The following is a 22,877-nucleotide window of genomic DNA, read 5'->3' on the forward strand; positions in this document are numbered from 1 at the left end:
TGAATGAAGACAGAAAGAGAAAAACAAATACTGCATAGTTTTGTTTACATGCGGATTCCAAAATATGGCACAAATGATCCTGTCTACAATGTAGAAACAGATCACAGACATGAGAGCAGACTTGAGGTTGCCAAGCAGGATGGGGGACGAAGTGGGATAGACATGGATTTTGCAGTTGGTACATGCAACTATTACATTTTGAATGGATAAGCAATAAAGTCCTACTATATAGCATAGGGAACTATATCCAGTCTCTTGAGGTAGAACATGATGGAAGATAGTATGAGTAAAAAATGTGTATATATGTATTACTGGGTCACTTTTCTGTACAGCAGAATTTCACATAACACAGTAAATTAACTATAGCCTAATAAAATAATGGAAATTAATAGAAAATAAATTAAAAAATAACAAAAGTTTCCATTGTGGCTCAGTGGTAATGAACACAGCAAGTATCAATGAGGGCATCTGTTTGATGCTTGGCCCCATATAGTGTGTTAAGGATCTGGCAATGCCATGAGCTGTGCTGTAAGTCACAGTTGTGGTGCAGATCCCACAATCCTGGGCCTGTGGTGTAGGCCAGCAGCTGCAGTTCCAATTCAACCCCTAGCCTGGAACTTCCATATTCCACAGGTGCAGACTTAAAAAGCAAAATAAAAAAATAAATAAATAAATAGATAAAGTTACTATTAGGAGTTGCCCTTGTGGTACAGTTGGTTAAAAATCTGACTGCACCATGTCTGGTTACTGTGGAGGTGTAGTTTTGATCCCTGGCTTAACACAGTAGGTTACAGGATCTGGAATTGCTGCATCTACAGTGAAACTCAATCTGTGGTTTGGATTCTGTCCCTTGCCTCAGAACTTCCAATGCCATGGGTGGTACCATTTAAAAAAATAGAATTACTATGAATTTTGGTACGATCGCAAGTATTTTTTCCTCAGAAAAAAATATGAAAATTTTACTTTTTAATCATAGATTCCTTATTATTTACCTTTATTTCTCCCTCACATATTATTACTATTTTAGCAGATTAAAAAATTATTAGTCAGTTGATTTACAGTTTTACCATTTTTATACTACTTGTGAAAATTAGTAATAAATGCTATAATTTGGTAAATTTTCTACATAGAAAAATATTCTTAACACACAAAAATAAGTATTTCCAATAATATGAACAATTACTAATGAAGATTTTGTCTCAATGCTTTTACCTACAGGTGGCTTAGGTTTTCAACTAAAAAGTGGTTTGTCTTGGTCTCATTGAATTTTTTTCATTGCTTTTACCCCCATTCTCATTGTGATACTTTATTTTAAATGTATTATCTGTAATTTCTATTACAATTTTAGCTCCAAAAATTATATCATTTCTGAAGTAGTTTTAAGTAATTATAGTTCTGCCAGAAGTCTATCTGGTTATTTCCTCTGTATTACTTAAATATTTCTTTCTTAAATATCATCTCACATTGCTAACCAAAATCTTCCCCATGGGATGTACTTTTCTTATCAAGTTTTTTTTTCTAGAGCGTAACAGAAAATACATGTTTCTATAAGTCTGTGTTCTTCTTAACAAGTATTTATATATTACATTGCATAGAAATATGAAATTTTAGTGCTTTTGTAAAATGTATACACAATCTTATATAATGTTACATTTTCCATTTTCCCCTGTCTAAAATCAGAGTAACCTTCTGAATCCCAGAATATGCCCAGAATTTTTATACTTTTTGGTTATAGATGCATGAATCATAGTCAATAAAAAGATGGATTCTAAGATAATTGACTACTAACATTCTTCTCAATGCTATTTTATAGATAACTAGCTCCAAAAGGAATTACATTGTTTACGTCACCTTAAATTAATAAATTTCATGTAATTCAAAAATAATAAAACTCATGTCAACATGAAAGAAGTATAAGCTAAGTGTTAATCTGGCAATACATTTTTTTAAACTGATCATCCACATCAATTTCAAAATTATTCCAGACACTGGCAGTTCCATGAAAGAAAGAAACTGTTGCTTTATTTTAAGTACTTGATTCCAGTTAGGATAAATTATAATTCTTAAAAACACAAATGAATACTTTTTAAAGTTCAGAAAATAATGGATCCTAAGGAAAATATTAGTAGAGAATCTGTGAATTCACCCTTTTCCAAAATATTAGGGGAAAAGATATGTTTTTTGAAACCTACACAGTGACATAGAACTAAAGAGACACTAGGTCACCAACTATTTGTCTTTCATGTGAAAGTTAATAAATTACTCACTAGCTTGAATGGACCTTAACAGATGCACTCTTTTGTTTATGTAACAAAATTACAACTTGAAAATTCCTTCCTTCACTTGACTATTTTGCACAATTTCAGTTCAGATCACACATTATTTCAACAAATAAAATATAAAAGTAATATTTTTATAAAACTGTCATATTTAAAATATATATAGTTTAATTATTTTTCAATTATATTATAAAAAATTCCTCCTTCTTAGACTACTTACCAAAAAATGAAAAAAGAATATCCTTCGATTTAGATAATATAAATGAACCTGGAGGGAATTATGCTATGTAAAATAAGCCAGACATAGAAAGATAAATGAGATATGGTATCACTTACACGTAAAATCTAATTAACAAATAAATTTCATAGAAATACAGAATATAATGGTGCTTGCCAGGGATAGAGCAGGATGAAGTGAGTTAAAGGGTACAAACTTTTAATTATAAGAAGAAGTTTTAAAGATCTAGTGTACAGCATAGCGACTATAGTTAACAGTATTATTGTATACCTATAAGTTGCTGAGAGTAGATCTTAAGAGTTGTCATAGAAAAAAAAGCCAACTACATGAAATGATTAATGTATGATTTACCTTGATTTTGGCAATCAATCTACAATGGATATGTGTATCAAATCATCTATTTTCACAGATAAATACTAGATATAATCAGGCTAACATATTATTTGTTTACCTTAGTATTGATTCCTCCTTCAGCTCCTCTGGAACTTCTGTATACATGGTTATGAGGATTTTCCAAGAATATGGTATATAAAGATTTGAAAATAAGAATTTTAAATCAATAGTAACAATATAAAGAAAAAAACTGCTAGCTAAGATTCATTTTTATATGTTAAACATGATTCAATCACACTTCCTGATACAACTATTTTAACACTAGGAATTATAGCAACTACTATAAAACATTTGATGAGAATTCTCTGTGCTTGTTCTTATTCTTTTAATGGGCTAGTTTATTCATTTAATGAAAGTATTCATTGTTTCAGAGAATAAAATCTGTTGGGTCACTTCATTGATACTCTAAGCACACTTTTAATTATGACACAAGTCCAATCCTAAAACAAAAATAAAATTACAAAATAAAGCAAAAATGCTATGAAAAAACAGAGTATGACCAGAAAGTAAGGAAATTAGAGGACATTGACAAAAATAGTTATCACAAAGGACTTACTCTTGAGTATTGTATGTTCTTAACCTATGAGGGAACAGATATTTCTTTCATTAATTTTTCCAAATAAAGGTCTTTAAGATGGCTTAGCCAAATTTTCTTATGTAGATCAGCTTTGAGAATCTCTTCATATGATGAAATACCAGTTTTAGGTTGTGGAAGTAGGCCAATCACTTTCTACTTTGTCTAAAGAAATGGGCATAGCTCTTTCATCATCTTTAAATCTTCTGGGAAAATGATCCTTGTGACTGAGTTTTGGTCAGTTGCCTGAGGATGATTTTAAGAAGGCAACAATCTCTAGAGAACAGGTGACTGAGACAATTAAAATGAGACACAATTAGATAATGCAGGCAAGGGTTGATGAGCTAGGAAGAATGTTACCCATAAATATATGTAAATAAGCAATATTTTAATAAAATAATAAAATTACAGAGTATGCATGTATCTTTATTGAATATTTTCTTTGGGTGCAGCTCTGTGATCTCTTACATGTTTTAATGACCCCAGATAACTTTGCGTCTGCCTTGGTGTCGGCAAATGACATGACCTCAATCACTGGCTTGGGAAAATATAGTTATTTATATCCATCATGATAAAGGTGAGACAAATTGAGATGACTATGTCAAAGTTCCACTGAGATGGACTGAAAGCTAAAGTACCAGATATTAAATAAGAATGAGCCAAAAATTAAAATAGAGTTAGGCCTTTAGTCATTAACTGTGAAGATATAAAGTGGAGAAAGCATGAATGGACTGTTCTATTTTCATGTCCATTGTTTAAGAGTCAGAAGAATCAGCACAGATGTGGAGGTCCTAGCTCTTCCCAGGGAACCCAAACAAAATGTTCTTGCAGTATTGTGGGCCTAGACCAGAGGGCAGAAATGAAGAAAGGAGCAGGATTAGAAAGTATGGAATAATTAGAATAGAGAAAATTGTCTTGAAGATTTCTACGCTTCCTTCCCCAATAAGGAACCTGATAAGGGTCAATTTAGCTGAAGATCCCATTTACAGAGATGTAAAAATAAATGCATTAAGGCCAAAATATAGATATGGACTCCATCTGAGACATTGACTCAAGCTTTTACAGAGACTGCAATGCATTGTCTGTGTATCATTCTGGGGCTGAGTTGACAGCTTTTCCCTGTGAGTTCTGCCAAGGAAATCTTGTAATGGTCAATGATCATCCTGCAAGACCACACATAGATATTTGATCAAAAGCTAGACTCCTCAAGATACTGACAATCATGTATGTTAATCATAGCCTTCACTTTTTAGAAGTTAATTTAGGCTTTTATGAGAAACAAATGGGTTAATATAATATTTGTACATTAGTACATAATCTAAATATATACTGATACATAATACCTTTTTTTGGTTTGTTTGTTTTTTGTTTGTTTTTGCTTTTTAAGGCTACACCCACTATATGTGGAAATTCTCAGGCTTGGAGTTGAATCAGAGTTGCAGCTGTCAGCCTATGCCACAGCCACTGCAACTCCAGATCCACGCCTCATCTGTGACTTATACCACAGCTCACAGGAATGCCGGATCCTTAATGCACTGAGCAAAGCCAGGGTTCAAACCCATATCCTCAGAGATGATAACTGGGTTCCTTACCATTGAGTCACAATGGAAACTCCCCCCATAATAGTTCTTTTACATATTTTTTCTTTTCCTTTTTTTTAGGGCTGCTTCCCCAGCATATACAAGTCTTCAGGCTAGGTGTATAATCAGAGCTATAGCCACAGGCCTACACTACAGCCAGAGCAATGCAGGATCCAAGGCTTGTCTGTAACCTACACCACGGCCCAAGACAATGCTGAATCCTTGACCCACTGAGCAACGCCAGGGATCTAACCCTCATCCTCATGGATCCTAGTCAGATTCATTTCCACTGTGTTGCAATGGCAACTACTCCCCATAATAGTTTAAAATATGAGTTTTATTTCCTGTGCTTTTTTAAATTTAATTGTACAGTTGTATTATTTAATTATAATTATCATAAATTCTTTGATGGAGAGGAAATCAGAATCAGATCTAAGAAGACTTCAGCATTCCAAGAATGATGTCAAATGACCCCCTTCATGGTGGATTATGCACTTATTTACTATGAGATATATTTCTTCTTCAGAGATTCCTTGTTTGTGTATCAGTTGTAGATTTTTGGTTTGCAGTTATTCTGAAGTTTTGATATAAGAGTCTATATGTATACAAGATTGTTTTAAGTTGTTCTCTTAATTGCAAGTTCATCTCTAGTGTCCTGCATTTGTACCCACCTCTTCTCATGATTTCTGATTTTGGTGGTATAATCGTTCATGAATGATTTTGCATCTTTACTGTATATATACCTTTACTGGTGAGCCTTGTCATTTGTGGAATTTTTGTTTCCTGTTGTTGTCTTTTCTTTTCTGCCTAGAGAAGTCCCTTTAGTATTTGTTGTAAGGCTGGATTAGTGTTGCTGAATTCTCTCAACTTTTGCTTATCTGTGAAGGTTTGATTTCTCCTTCAAATCTGAATGAGAGCCTTGCTGGGTAGAGTAATCTTGGTTGGAGGTTTTTTCCTTTCATCACGTTAAGTATATCATGCCACTCCCTTCTGTCCTGCAGAGTTTCTGCTGAAAAATCTGCCGATGACCTTATTGGGGTTCCCTTGTATGTTACTTGTTTCTTTTCCCTAGCTGCTTTCAATATTTTCTCTTTGTCTTTAATTTTGGTCCGTTTGATTAATATGTGTTTTGGTGTATTCCTCCTTGGGTTTATTTTATATGGTCCTCATTGTGCTTCCTGGATTTGAGTGAGTGGTTCCTTTCCCATGTTAGGGAAGTTTTTGGCTATTACCTCTTGGAATATTTTTTCTGTCCCCTTCTCTCTCTCTTCTCCTTCCGGCACCCCTATAATATGGATGTTGCTGTGTTTAACATTGTCCCAGAGTTCTCTGAGACTCTCTTCATTTTTTTTCAATCTTTTTTCTCTTTTCTGTTCTGCATCCGTAATTTCCACTAATCTGTCCTCCACCCCGCTTATTCATTCTTCTGCCTCCTGTATTCTGCTGTTAGCTGCTTCTAGTGAATTTTTTATTTCAGTTATTGTATTTTGCATCTCTTCTTGTTTAAGTTTTATATCTTCTATCTCTTTGTTCAGTGTTTCCTGTAAGTTATCCTTCTTTGCCTCCAGTTTATTTCCAATGTCTTGCATCATCTTCAGCATCAACAATCTAAAGTCTTTTTCCTGAAGGCTAAGAATCTCCTCATCGCTTAGTTGATTTTCTGGGTTTTTTCCTTTCTCTCTCATCTGAGTTATAGTTCTCTGTTTTTTCATTTTTATAGGTTTTTGGTGTGGTGACCTTTTTACAGATAAAAGTGTTGTAGCCTCTCTTCCTTCTGGTGTCTGCCCCCCTTGTGGCCGAAGTCGGTGTGGGGGGCTTGCTGTAGGCTTCCTGATGGGAGGGGCTGATGCCTGCCCACTGGTAGGTGGAGCTGATTCTAATCCCTCTGTTGGGTGGGGCTTAGTCTCTGGATGAGATTAGAGGCAGCTGTGTGCCTGAGGGGTCTTTAGTAGCCTGTTTACTGAGGCGTGGGGCTGTGATCCCACCTGGATTGTTGTTTGCCCTGGGGCTTCTCAGCACTGACTGACAGGTGGGGCCAGATTTTCCCAAAATGGCCACCTCCAGAGAAAGGCAGCTGCTGAATATTCCCGAGAGAGTTTTGCCTTCAATGTCCCTCCCTCACAACAAGGCACATTCACCCCTGTTTTCCCAGGATGTCCTCAAAGAACTGTGGTCAGGTTTGACCCAGATTCCCATGGAGACTTTGCTTTGCCCTGGGATCCAGTGCATGTGAAAGTCCGTGTGCACCTTTTAAGAATGGGGTCTCTGTGCAGTCCTGTGGAGCTCCTGCACACAAGCTCCACTGGCCTTCAATGCCAGATGCTCCAGGGGGTCTTTCTTCCAGTGCGGGATCCCCACATGTGAGGGTTTGATGTGGGGCTCAGAATTCTCACTCCTGTAGGTGAGTTTCTCTCTGTGAACCAGTTAGTTTTCAGTCTGTGGAGCTTCCCACCCAGGAGGTATGGGGTTGTTTATATCATGAAATTGCCCCTCCTACCTCTTGATGTGATGTGGCCTCCTCTTGTTCTTCTGGAGTAGGGTATCTTTTTTAAGGTTTCCAGTCCATTTGGGTGGGGATTACTCAGCTTTTAGTTGTGAATTTTTTTGTTTTTAGGAGAGAAGTTGAGCTCCAGTCCTTCTATTCAGCCATCTTAATCCTCTCTCTGCCTGTGCTTTTATGAGGCTTTGGAGCCAAGGCTTAGTGATTTCAATGATCTCCCAGAAGTTATTAAAGGGGAAAAATGGTAATATAGGGGCTTTAAATTCCTGGCTTTCTAACTACAACACTTACTATACTATGGCATCTTATTTTTCACTTCCTTTATTTTACTAAATATTTATAGGATCTATACAATTATAGCTATACTAAAACTGTCAAAATGGAAGGGAAAATTGGGGAGTTCCCATCATGGCTCAGGGGAAATGAATCAGACTGGCATCCATGAGGATGCAGGTTCAATTCCTTGAGTTGCTCAGTGGTTTATGTGTCTGGCATTGCCATGAGCTGTGGTGTAGGTCACAGATGCAGCTCAAAACCTGCATTGCTGTGGCTTTGTCTTTGGCCAGTGGCTCCAACTTCAATTCAGCCCCTAGCTTGGAAACTTCCATATGCCAGAGGTGCAGCACTGAAAAGGCAAAAAATAAAAGTTGAATGGAAAATTGGATTGAATATTGACATTAATTTGATTTAAAAAAACAAACATAGTGCTCTGTAAATACAACAGGTCATATGGGCCAAAATAAGCAATTTGTACTTAAGACTTTGACAATAAATTTCCTTTTTTTCTCTCTGTGTGTGTGTGTGTGTGTGTGTGTGTGTGTGTGTGTGTATATAGGGGGATATTGAGAGAACAATCAACACAGCATAAAATATACAACATTCCTTTTGTAAATTATATTCTGAAAATAATCACACACATATGCAAACTCAACACATACACTCATATATATTCCCCATTGTACATGAAATTGTCTAGTTTCTCTCTCTGTGTATATGTGTCTATAAATATATCTGTTTGTATCTGTCTATCTTCATTTGTTCTCCTATCAAGCTTAATATGTGTTTTATTTGAGGATTTTGACATTTTTGCCTAAACCTCGGTACTTAATCCATCAGATTGTTACAGAAATTGTTTTCCATTTTTCTGTTTTTCATTTTTAAGAATTTGTATGGCTTTTTAGAATATATTGGAGTATAGTTGACTTACAATGTTGTTTTACTTTCAGATGTTTAGCAAAATGAATCAGTTATACATATATCCACTCTTTTTCAGATTCTTTTCCCAACTATGTTAGAGAACGTTGAGGAAAGTTCCCTGTGCTATACAGTAGATCATTGTTACTTATCTATGTTAATTATGTAATTATGTAATGTAACATTTTAATCCAAACCTCCTAAATTTTCCCTCTCCCCTATATGTCCCCTTGGTTACCATAAGTTTGATTTTAAAAACTATGTGTCTGATTCTGTTTTGTAAATAAGTTCTTTTATATCATTATTATTACTTTCAACAGTGATCTTAAGATATTTGTTTTCTGACTTATTTCATCTAGTATAATATTTGGGTCCATCCATGATGCTCCAAGTGACATTTTTTATGGCTGAGTAGTATAACATTGTATATATGTATCTCATTTTCTTTATTACTTAGTTGATGGACATTTAGTTTTCTTCTATGTTATGACTATAATAAATAGTGATGGAGTGGACACAGGGTGCCTGTACCCTTTTTTTTCTTTCTATGGCCACACCTATGGCATTTGGAAGTTCCCAAGCCAGGAATCGTATCATCACTGCAGCTATTGGCCTGAGCCACAGCCATGGTAACACCAGATTTGACCTGCATCTGCTCCTCAGCTTGCTGTGATGCTGGGTCATTAACCCACTGAGCAAGGCCAAGAATCCAACTGATATCCTCACAGATGCTATATCAGTTTTTTAATCTGGTGAGCCACAAGGGGAACTCTCATGTGTCCTTTCAAATTATGATTTTCTCTGGATATATGCCAAGGAGTGGGGTTTCTGGATCATATGGCAGTTCTATGTTCAGGTTTGAAGGAACCTCTATACTGTTTTCCATAGTGGTTGTACCAATTTACATTCCCACCAACAGTGAAGGAGGGTTCCCTTTTCTCCACACCCTCTCCAGCTTTTGTTATATACAGACTCATTAATGATTGCCATACTGACTGGTGTGAGGTGGTACCTCATTGTAGTTTTGATTTGCATTTCTCTAATAATTAGTGATGTTGAGCATTTTTCATGAACATTCCAGCCATCTGTATGTCTTTTCTGGAGAAATGTCAATTTAAGTCTCCCGCCCACTTTTTCATTGGATTTTTTTTTAATTGTTGGGTTCTATGAGTTGTTTCCATGTATTAGAGATTGGCCTTTTCTAGTTGCAAATTTTGCAAAGATTTTCTCCCATTCTGTGGGCTGTCTTTTCATTATTTAAGTTTCATTTGCTGTGCAAAATCTTTTCAGGGTAATTAGGTCTCATTTATTTTTGTTTTTATTTTCATTACTAAGAAGTGGACCAAAAAAGTTACTGCTGCAATTTATGACAAAAACTGTTCTGCCTATATTTTCCTCTAAGAGTTTTATAGTAGTATATGGTCTTTCATTAAGGTCTGTAGTCAATTTTTAATGTATTTTTGCGTATGTTGTTAGAGAATGTTCTTATTTTATTCTTTATATGTAACAGTTCAGTTCTCCTAGAACCATTTATTGAGGATATTGTTTTCTCATGTGCAGTATTCATTTCTACAGACATTTGTTGCTAACATTTTTGAGAATCTACTCAATGATTTATTTAGCCAAAGAGTGATAATGCTCAATGCCCCAGCTTTACAGTTTGTTCAAATGAATGAAAACAGGAGTTCCCATTGTGGCTCATGGTTAACAAACCCAACTAGCATCCATGAGGATGTGGGTTCTATTCCTGGCCTCACTCAGTGGGTTAAGGATCCAGTGTTGCTGTGCTCCATAGTGTAGGTCACAGACTCTGCTCAGATTTGTTGCTCCTGAGGCTGTGCCATAGGCCCAAAGCTATAGCTCTGATAGGACCCCTACCTTGGGAAACTCCGTATGTCACAGGTTTGGCCCTAAAAGCCAAAATGCCAAAAAAAAAAATGCATGAAAACAATATTTAGTAGTTAATGTGCACCCAAATTTTTTAATAGAAGAGTAAAAATACATAGACATGCTTTTTAAAATTTTTCTGATTTTTTAATTAAATTAAAAATACTCACATTTTGGAGTGTTTATTTCATGTAAAATATGTTGGAAGCCATTCCACTTTTGGAAAACTCATTTCAGCTAAAAGTTAACTGATATACAGAAATAACAAATATATATATATATATATTTTTTTTTTCTTTTTAGGGCCACAGTTGTGGTATGTGGAAGTTCCCAAGATAGAGGTCAAATCAGAGCTACAGTTGCCAGCCTAAACCACAGCCACAGCCACAGCCACTTGTGGTCTGAGCCACATCTGAGGTCTTCACCACAACTCATGGCAATGCTGGATCCTTAACCCACTAAGCAATGCCAGGGATCAAATCCTCATGGATCCTAGCCAGGTTCATTATCACTGAGCCACAATGGGAACTCCAAGAAATAGTAAATACAATGATCAAAAATAAAATACTGATAAAACAAAATATGATATAAAACACATATTTTTTCAAAACTGATTCTTCGATTTCATTTGTCTTTGTGTTTAACCATAATATACAAATTATAATCATCTAGTCATTGTGTTACATTACATACAGATAAGTGTAATAATTGTTAGTATAAATACTCACTTCAGTCTAAGCTGGTCATATGAATTTATCTTTGGGTTGTTAAAGGTGGTGGACTCCATTATATAAAAGACAAGTATCCACATATCTTAATAAAAGAAATACAGAATTATGACTTGTGACAAACACTGCTTTAGAATTTTTGTCTAGGTTAAACATAGAGTGTTATCAAATATATTGGCAGCAAATAGTTGATATATAATTATATCAAACAATGTTTTATAAATGTATATATTTTGTTATATATATAAAATAAGATAGTGAAAACTTTGTGAATCATTTATGTAAATTTTATCGAACTATTTACTGCAAGAATAAAGCTTATACTGAATAAGACTTCTAGAACCTCAATGCCTAGCTCAACTCTTGTCTGACAATAGATATTTAGCAGTAATATATTGAATCATTGAGAATTTAGCTATGTGTGTTGCATATGGCCTTTATCATGTTGAGGTACATTCCTTCCATACCTGGTTTATTGAGAGTTGTTATGATAAAAAGATGTTGAATTGTGTCAAAATTTTTTCTTCATCTATTGAGATGAGCATATATATATTTATCATTCTTTCTGCTAATGTGGCTTATAATTTGATTGGCATATGTTGAACTAGGCTTGATTCCCAGGGATATATCGCACTTGACCATGGTGTATGATTATTTAAAGTGTTGTCCATTTCATTTTGTTAGTATTTTTTGAGGAATTTTTCATTTAGGCTCATGAAGAATATTGGTCTATAATTTTCTTTTTTTTTTTTAAGAGTCCTCGCCTGCCTTTTGTATCACAAATGAGTTTGGAAGCATTTCTTGCTTTTCACATTTTTAGAAGATTTTGAAAAGGATTCATGTTAAATTTTCATTAAATGTTTGGTAGAATTTACCAGTAATGGTATTCATTCCTGAGCTTTCAGCTATAGGAGTTTTTGGTTTGTTTGTTTTTTAAAATATAGTTGATTCACACAGTGTTGTGTCAATTTCTGCTGTAGAGCACAGTTACCCAGTTATACATATACACATCCATTTTCTAATACTGTCTTCTATCATGTTCTATCCCAAGAGATTGGATAGTTCCCTGTTCTGTACTGCAGGAACCCATCTGTCCATCAACCCCAAGTAATAGTTGGCATCCACCATCCCCAAACTCCCCATCCATCCTGCTCCCTACTGCTGACAACCACAAGTCCATTCTCTATGTCTGTGATTTTGTTTCTGTTTTGCAGATAGGATCATTTGTGCCATAATTTAGATTTCCCATAAAAGTAACATCATATGGTATCCACCCTTCTCTTTCTGACATATTTCACCTATTTGACTTAGCATAAGAAGTTTTTTTTTTTTTTTTTTGGTTGTTAGGGCCACACTCACAGCCTAAGGAGGTTCACAGTCTAGGGGTCTAATTGGAGCTACATCTGCTGGCCTAAACCACAGCCACAGCAACGCCAGATCCAAGCCAAGTCTGCAACCAGCACCACAGATCATGGCAATGCCAGATCCTTAACCCACTGATCAAGGACAGGGATCAAGCCTGCCTACTCATGGTTCCTACTTAGATTTGTTTCCGCTGTGCCGCAGTGGGAACTCTGGTATGAGAATCTCTAGTTGCCTCCATGTTGCTGCAATGGCGTTATTTTGTCCCTTTTTCAGCTGACTAGTATTCCATTATACATCATTCTTTGATGGACATCTAGACTGGCACTATGTCTGGCCACTGTTAATAGTCCTACAGTGAAAATAGGGAGTGCATGTATGTTTTTGAACAAAAGTTTTGTCCGGATGTATGCCCATGAATGGGATTGCTGTATCTCATGGCAATTCTACATTGAGTTTTCTGAGAAAACTCATCTCTTGTAGGTAATTAAATGCAATAGTTTACAACTATATTAATTGAATATGTGTTTATATTACATTAATAAAATGTAATTCCAATTTATTGGAATGTAAATGTTCATAGATACCTCATGACCATTAAATTTCATCAGTTACAGTATTTCCTGTTTCACCTTAATTTTATTACGTTTGTCTTCTTCCTTTATTAATCTAGCTAAAGATCGACATATTCAAAATAATTTATTTTGTTGATAATGTATTGTGTTTTTTAATTTTCCATTTCACTTATACCTAGTCAAAGTTTATGTTTATTTCTTCTAATTTTGGCTTTGTTTTTCCTTCTTTTGCAAGTTTCTTGAGGCATAAAGTGAGGTAGTTTAAGATCCTTTCTTTTTTCTTAGTGCAGGCATTTATCATGATAATCTCCCCTCTTAGAATTCTTTTCACTGTATCCCATACGTTTTGGTATGCCATGTTTCCATTTCAGTTTGTCTCAACATTTTAAAAACATTTGTTTTTGATTTCCTCCTTGAATCATTACTAGTGCAGAGTTGTATGATTTATGTCAGTGATTTTTTTTTTCTATTTTCCTTCTGTTTGTGATTTCTATTTTTATAACACTCTGGCTTGAAATATGAATATTTTTCAATCTTCTTATATTTCATAAGACTTATTTTGTGACCTAACCCATGATTTAGCTTGCAGATTTGTCCATCTGCTGTTGGATGGAATGTTTTGCATATGTCTTTTAGGTCCATTTCATGTATAGCTTTGTTCATGTCTGCTGTTTCTTTGCTGATTTTCTGTCTGAATCATCTATCTTATGTTCAAAGTGGGGTTTCTTTCTCTTTGTATTATCATTTTTCTCTATATGTTTCCTTTAGACATATTTGATTTATGTTTTCCAGTATTCTGATATTTGGTACCTATATATTTACCATTCTTGTATCCTCATTATGAATTGATATATCTATCATTATATAATTAGTTTCTGTCCCTTGTGACACTTTTTAACTTAGAGTTGATTTTTTCTGATATTAAATATTGGCACTGTTTCTCTATTTTGTTTATAATTTACATGGGTTTCTTTTTCTAATCCTTCACTTTCAGCAAACATGTGCCCTTAAATCTAAAATAAGTCTCTTATTTTAGGCCACATGTATCTGAATCTTATTTTTTTCTTTTTTTTAATGGCCACACTTGTGGGATATGAATTTTCTGGGGTCAGGGATTGGAACATTGCCACAGGTGCACACTATGCCACAACTGCAGAAATGCTGAATCCTTTAACCCACTGCACCAGGCCAAGGATCAAACCTGCAACTACACATTGACCCAGGCTGCTGCAGCATTTGGATTCTTAACCCACTGTGTCACAGCAGGAACTCTATTTTTGTTTGTTTATCAATTCAGTGTCTTTGCATGCTTTTTAATTGGATAATATTATCTATTATATTAAAAGTAATTATTGATATGAAAATGCTTACTTTTTAAATTTTTCCCTGAATATTTTGGTTTCCCTTTGTTCCTTTCTGCTTCTCTTGCTGTCGTTGTGATTTTATATTTTTTAATGGGGGCTTTCATTTCTTAATCTTAGTCATATTTATCTACATAAAATACATAAATATGAATATATATATATTAAATATTGATATGCTCATGCAAATATAAATATGTATGTATTATATATGATATATGTATATCATAAATATTATACATTTACATATGTATTTTCTTAGAGATTACCAAGAGTGTAACATAAATCATTTGTACTAAAAGAGCCTATTTCAAATTAAGAAACTTAATTGCATACAATATTTTCATTTTTTCCCTCTTAATATTTTATGTTATTGATGTCACTATTTCAAACATTTTCTAATAGTTAAACATTATTAAATTTTTGAATATTTGAGACGGTTCTTTTTTAAAAAAATTGTGTTTTACCTTTCATACCTGTCCTAAAAGCAATTTATGAACCATCATTATAGTATTAAAGTGTCCTAAATTTGACTATATACTGTCCTTACCAGTAGGATTCATAATTTCATGTGTTCAGGTTTCTATTTAGTCAACTTTTGTTTCCACTTTGTATAAGTTCCTTTGGCATTTGCTTCAGTTCAGGTCAATGGTGTTACATTTTTTCAGCTTTTATTTTTTTGGGGAAAATATTTCTACTTCACTTTTTGAAATAGAGCTTCAGCTAGTATTCTTGGTTGTCAGAGGCTTTCTCTTTCTTTTTTCAGTACTTTGGAAAATCATCTCATGCTCTCCTAGCTTGCCAGGTTCTTCTTGCTAGACCTCCACTGATAGCCTTATGGAGGCACACTTTGATGTGATAAATTGCTTTTCTCTTGCAATATTCAAGGTAGTTTCTTTACCTTTAAATTTAGACAAATTGACTCTAATGTGTCAATGGGAACATCTCTTGCTGATGACCTAATTTGGATTTCGCTGGGCTTCATGAATCTAGATGTTCATGTTTCTCTTAAGATATGGGACATCTTCTCTCATGACTTTTTTATGAGACTAACATGCTGCCTTCTGAGCTAAAGAGGCAGATTCTCATGACCTTTTTAAATAAGCATTTATCTTCTCTCTTTGCTCCTTTTATGATTCTCAAAATAGTCAATGATATGTCTAAGTCACATAGGGTTTCTTCATTCTCTTTCACTCATTTTATTGCTGTTCCTGATTTTGAACAGGAGATATGATTTTGAACAGGAGATATGATTTTGAACAGGAGATATGATTTGAAACATATCTCTTTGAGCTCAGTGATTCTTGCTTCTACTTGATTATATCTGCTATAGAAGTTCTCAGCTCAGTTGTTATATAATTTCTATGTTTCTTGTGTGCTTAAGTTAAATGTCTTTGTTGAACAAAATTTTATTATGTTGTCATGTCTCTGTTTTCTTGTATATCAGTTGTTTTCCTTAAAATGATTATTTTGAATTCTTTGTCAGGTTAAAACCTGGTACACTCCTAATTTTGGTCTTTCACCCTCACCACAAACACCTCAACCTTAGCATATATAAAATATTTTCTAAAAGATGAAATAATTCAGTAATTATTAGGAAGTTACAGATGTTTCTCACATCAGTGACAGAAAGGTTATAGAAATCGTATTTCAATATCTCTTGTAGATAAGGTTGGTAAGTATGCATGGTAGGCAGGATCCAAAATTTTCCCCATGACCTGTATTCCCTAGAGTTGCTCCTATAATGAAGTTATCCCATGAGGCAAAAGTAAAGTGACTGAGCAGAAGTCATTAAAACCCCAAAGCAATTGTCTTTAAGCAATCTAAGGGAGATTACCCTGAGTAGATTTGACTTAATCTGTCAGAGACCTTTAAAAGAGGACTTCTGCCATGAGGTTGCAGGTTCGATCCCTAGCCTCCCTCAGTGTTTTAAGGATCTGGCATTGCTTTGAGTTGTGATGTAGGTTGCAGATGTGGCTCTGATACTGTGTTGCTTTGGCTCTGGCACAGGCCAGCAGCTACAGCTCTGACTGGACCCCTAGTCTGGGAACCTCCATATGCCATGGGTACAGGCCTAAGAAAGCAAAACAATTTTAATTTTTTTTAAAAAATGGACTTGTTTTCCTAAGGTCATAGAGACTCTCTTTCTTGCCTTGAATAAGCAGGCTGATGTGAGTTATTCAGGTGCAAAGAAATTAATTATTTCAACAACTATATGAGCTCATAAAATGATCCTGATCCTCAGATGAAACTGCAGGCTCCAGAAAGATGTGGATTTCTACCTTGTGATACCCTAAGCATTCTATGCCATAACTTCTACCCATATATATTGTGACAAAATAAGTAATTATTATTTGGAATTCCTAAATTTGTCTTTGTTACGCAACAAAACAAACCTAATAAGTGGGTATGTTATGTTGAAATTTTAAATTAATAGTTAGTATTCATATTAAGGCATAGTGATTTTTTCGCATAAATACACAGGAATCTCCAGAATTGTGCTATATTTCATATCAATATCATTATTACAAATCTAGCGCAATGTCACACGTGGAATTTTTACAAAATATTATGCTGGAAAACTTAGATTTTTCTATTTATAAAATTGAAAAATTTTAATATAATCACAGTACAAATCCATACAAGGACTGAGATATCTGAGGATAAAATCCAAACATTGTGGATTCATGTTCTTATTTTGGTTTCCCATGCATAAGGCAATGTCTATAGAGAGAGAAAATAAAAGGTAGGTCCCCCGTTCTACAATATCCAGAAGAGGGGAAGCTTCCATTACCTAATAGACTCAATAAACCTAACCATAAAACTAATTTCTTTCTGCCCTTTGCAGGTAAAGTGTATTAATTTCATAATAATCTCATAAACAAATTCATAACCTTGTATATAATTAACTTGGTTATTCAAATTAACAAAATGATCAATCCAAGATATGAAATTGGGATCAGGAGAATGTTTTGGTTGGCAAAAGGTAAAACTACTACATGTTCAAAAACACAGAACATTTATCAGTGCTCTGTTGAATTATGGCATTATGCAATATTGGGTAAATGCCTCTAATGTCTGAAGTGGTATTGTATGAAATAAAATATACAATTGTGCACATATTCTTGCAGCACATATTTACTTATAGTCATATAATGAATGTCCCATAACAAAAGAAATATACTGAACACATGCTTGCCTATAAAATATTCTTTTAAGACCGTATGTACAGCATATGAAAGTTCCAAGGCTAGGGGTTGAATCGGAGCTACAGTTTCTGGCCTACACCACAGCCTCTGCAAACCAGATCGGAGCCGCATCTGCAACTTACGCTACAGCTCACAGCAATGCTGATTCCTTAACCCATTGAGTGAGGCCAGGGATCAAACTTGCATCCATGTGGTTACAAGTGGGATTCAGTACTGCTGAGCCACAGTGGAAACTCCCAAAATCTCTTGCTGTAAAGATGGTTATGTTTGGGATGTTAAATTCAATTGTTAAATATATAAATGTAAGCATAAAGCAAAACTATAGGGAAAAAAATTATTAGGCAATTTTCTCTCCAGATTTTCCCTTCCTTAATACCTTGATGAATGCTCTAAACACTTCCTTGTTGCGGAGACTGTAGATAAGGGGATTCAGCATGGGAGTAAGGATAGTGTAGAAGGCTGACACCATCCTGTCCTCCGTCGGGGAACGATCAGAAACAGGTCTCATATATATGAACATGGCAGCTCCATAGTACATCCCCACCACCATGAGGTGAGAGGAACAGGTGGCAAAAGCTCTGCTGCGACCCTCTCCAGATCTCATGCGAATGACAGCCAGAATAACATGAGTGTAGGATGCAATGATGACTGCTACAGGGAAAAGAAGCATGATTACACAGCAAATAAACATTAACCTTTCAAAGAGCAATGTGTTAGTGCATGAAAGAGTGAGAAGGGCAGGGACATCACAGAAAAAATGGGGTATTTCCCGAGCACCACAATATGGGAAAGACAATGCAACAGCAATAACAATTACACCATCAAGAAGGCCAATGATCCAGGAGGGAACAGCCATGAGACAGCAGATCTTCTGGCTCATGAGAACAGAGTACCGTAATGGGTGGCAAATGGCTATGTACCGGTCATAGGCCATTGCAGCCAACAGGAAACATTCAGATCCAAGCAGGGACACATATAAGAATATCTGGGTTCCACAGCCAGCCAAAGAGATGGACTTCCTTCCAGACAAGTAGTTGAAGGCCATCTTGGGTACAGTGGTACAGATAAGCATGAGGTCCATGAGGGAGAGTTGGCTGAGGAACAAGTACATGGGGATGTGGAGCTGGGTGTCCAGGTAGATGAGGAGAACCATAACAGTGTTTCCCATGAAGGCCACTGTGAAGATGCCCAAGACCAGACAGAAGAGGAAGATGTGTGTGGGGCTGTGATCAAATATTCCCAGTAGGATGAATTCAGAGTTGAAACTCTGATTCTCCCAAGCCATGAAAAATATGTTCACTGTGGAGAATTCAATATGCAAGAAATGATTGCAATTACATTTATGGAAATAGCAATGATTTCAAGTCTAAATCACCACATCTAATACAGTATCTACATACGGGAAAATTATATCTCTGGGCATCACGTTTTATTTGTAGAGATATTAAAGCTTATTTTTAGCCTGAGTGATTTGTATAAAGCATATAGTAACATTCCTAATTAGTTTCATCTTTCTAACATAGGAAGTTGCTCAAGAATCATAAATATAAATTTGGCAATCAGTCAGATGACATATGTGGTGTAAATTATCCCTCAGAAATGCATTAAATCCTATCAGGACTCATGAACTGCTGAGAAGTGAATGAGATTTTCTGTTCTTTTTTTTCCCATGTGGGACTTTGCAGATCACACTATGATTCTAACAACATTATTTCTATCAAAGTTTGGAAGGAAGCATGTACTGGTAGAAATGAGCCTGGATTTTATCAGTCAAATGTCAAGTAATGAGAAGACATTGATCATGAAGAATTCCATTAAATTAGGTCTATTGTTAATAATGTTGAATTGTAGTGGACATAGTTGCTCATTAATATACACAGCCCTCACTGCATCTTTTAAATTAAGGTGTATCCTTGAGATATTCTGGTATAGGTTTTTATTTTTCTTCCTGGATAAACAGACTAGATGAGCACCTGGAACTGATTATCATAGCTGAGCAAATTTAGACAATTAATTCCTCCAAGCATTATTTTCTACTCTGTAATTTTTAAATATATTTTATCTATATTAAGACTAAATAGGATCACACTGCAATGTATGAATATTCCCATGGATATAATTTGTACGATATAATTATTTTTTAAATAACTAACTAACTAAATAAATATAATATGATGGAAAAGATAAGGCTCTAACTTTAGCTTGGCCTATCCTAGTCTATGTCAATTCAGCTCTTCTATTTCACCAGCAAAATTCTTTCAGGGGATATTTTTGGCTATAGTAGCATATATTAATTTTTAATTTTCACGTCAACTTTTCTTTCTTTTCTTCTTTCTCCCATCCTTCCTTCTTTCTTTCTTCCTTTCTTTCTTCTCTCTTAAGTCGTGAGGGCATTGGCTTCCTTTCTTTGTTTTGCCGTAAGCTTTCCCTCCTCTGGAAATAACTTAGAGGAGTACCTAGCATATTTGTCTTGGCTTTGGAAAAAATAATCCATGTGGCCCTGCCAAAATTTCTAAAATTGCGCACTTAAAAACAATATTATTATGCATGATTTTACCTGTTTATTACTAACACCTTGCAAAAGTAATCGTATTAGCCTAAAACCACTTGAAGTGTTCCTACACTGTTAGATGTAAAATCAAACAAATGGTAATAAACATGTAATCCACACAAATAAGTGTGGAACATATTTTCCAAAAGATCACTGAATTTTTTCAATGCACTCAAACTATTTCAACCAATCAATGTCTACTCAACTTGCTCATAGGATGTGTGTGTGTGTGTATATATATGTACTTATGTGTGTGCATATATAGATAGGTATATACATGGTTAAAATATTCCATGCTACTAAATATTTATAAAAAAGTTGGCCTGCCATAGATTTTACTTACTTATTTAGTTTTTTTATTATTATTATTTTCATGCCTGCCACCATGGCATATGGAAATTCCTGGGCTCAGGATTGAACTTGAACCACATCAGTGACAACATCAAATCTTTAAATTCTAAGTCACCAGGGACCTCCATACCATATGCTTTATATGAGAACAGTTTATAGAAAATAATGAAATAAATGTCTCTGGCATATACATTTCGGCATACATATTTGCTTTCAATCTATAACTGATAAATGTGCATTTTGATTTTATTAGGGATGGTTATATATTAATTGGCAATATTACACTGTTGTTATTTTTATATACTTCTTATGGAAGTGAAACATATTTATGTATGGAATGAATTCATTTTAAACGTTCCATGGATAAGATTTCATACATGTCTAAACCTATGTGATGACAATGCAAAGGATTTCCTCACAGTAGAGCACAATCAGTTACCCTCCAGACACAACCTATAGTTTAATATCTGTCTTGCAGGCCTTTGTTTCACCTGTTTTTGAGCTGACATAAATCATACAGTGTGTTCTCTTTTGTTTTTATAAAACAAGAACCAATCACACCCCTACCCTGATGCTCTGTAGCTCACTCATTGACTCAGCTCATTCCTAGCCACATTGACTTCCTTGTTTCTGGAACAGATTCCTAATCTGTGTGTTTTTATACCGGAAGTTCCCTCTGACCATCCTCTATTCCTTAGACCAAGTTCTTCACTGCTGTTAAGCTCTTACTCAAATGTTCTTTTCTACTTAATAAATATTTTTGTCCTCTCTCTAAATATGTTAATTATACCTTGCCTTTTGTTTCTTTCTTTGTTCCCCTTCTCTTTATTATTTCTGCCATCTGAGACTATATTAACTTATTTGCTTTTGTTTGTCTCTCCTCACTAGGATATAAATTTCATAAAAGCAGAGATTTAATGAGTCATAGTCAGTTTATGGATTAAAATATACTGCCCAGAAGGAACTCAATGTATCCCACTTGAGTCTGTGTAATTACTGCCCATATAAACACTATGTATTTTCTATTTTGATTTCTCTCATGTTTTTATGTTTAGATGCCTAATTTTTTTTTTCAAAACTCTGTTTTGAAATGTAAATGCTATGTAAAAATATTTACGGAATTAACATACATCAGATCACCTCCTGGTTTTTATTTTTTTTCATTTCCTTTTCTTTTCTACAAAGTAAGTTTCCAAGCAAACATACTTCATTCTTGAGTTATAGAAAAATATATAAGATTGACAACTCTTTCATGCTTTAATTAGAAAATTAAATAGTCTTTAAATGAAGTGATTAAGAGTGCCACGAAAGCAATACATTAGCCAAAGGAGCTCAATGCATCAGATACTTCTTTACCTGTATTTGACTTCTTGTTTACCTTTTTGCCTAATCAGGACCATACAGTGCTATTAAGCCTCAGTCCCATTCATATGGCTGACATCACCTGAGAAACTGAAAATTTGCTGCCATCCTACAGTTCACTCTATGTCCTAACCTCCAAATCAAATTTCTTTGGAGTAGTTTGATAAAGGAGAGATTGCTTAAGTGATTGCTGTAATCATTGAGCACTCTGTTGCCCTTGTCCCTGTTATTAACAAATGACAAGACCTGACTCTATAGTTAGGTCTCATTTTCCATCTGAGTTTTTGCTAATAGCATTATTTCATAACCCTGTGTTCATTAGCAAATTCTGTTGTATTCTATTTTAATTTTTTTTTCTTTTTAAAGTATACCTGTGGCATATGGAACTTCCCAGGCTAGAGATCCCATTGGAGTTGCAGCTGCAAGCTTATGCCACAGCCACAGCAATGCAGGATCCCAGATGTGTCTGTGGCCTATGCCACAGCCCACTAAGTGAGGCTAGGGATGGAACCTGCAGATTCATGGACACTAGGTGGAGCTTTCAATGCATTGAACCACAATGGGAATTCTCCTGTTTATTTTAATACTCTGGCTCTTCACAGTCTGTACACATAAGTAAAATCCTGTCTTCACTTAGTCAATATTTGGACCCTCATAAAGAAAAGCAGTATGGACAATAAAATGAATCAAGACTTCTTAGTCTCTATTACTCTCAGGATTTTGAACAATGAGA

At 34.9% G+C, this 22,877-nt stretch overlaps 1 protein-coding gene across 1 annotated transcript; it reads right to left on the reverse strand.

Annotated features, from left to right (window-relative positions):
• Positions 1-18,217: 18,217 nt before the first annotated feature.
• Positions 18,218-19,165, reverse strand: LOC100515195 (olfactory receptor 2M3-like). Its single transcript, XM_003124218.2, has one exon. It carries the CDS (start codon positions 19,163-19,165, stop codon positions 18,218-18,220), a length of 948 nt encoding a protein of 315 aa, XP_003124266.2.
• Positions 19,166-22,877: the final 3,712 nt, after the last annotated feature.

This window comes from Sus scrofa, chromosome 2, assembly GCF_054392235.1.
Source record: "Sus scrofa isolate SSC_HxYL_T2T_F1_AM1 chromosome 2, Sscrofa_HxYL_maternal_Yorkshire_Landrace_v2.0, whole genome shotgun sequence".
NCBI lineage: Eukaryota > Metazoa > Chordata > Mammalia > Artiodactyla > Suidae > Sus > Sus scrofa.

Coding starts and splice junctions, on each gene's coding strand:
- LOC100515195 (XM_003124218.2), bottom strand. CDS start 19,165: ATGGCTTGGGAGAATCAGAGTTTCAACTCTGAATTCATCCTACTGGGA.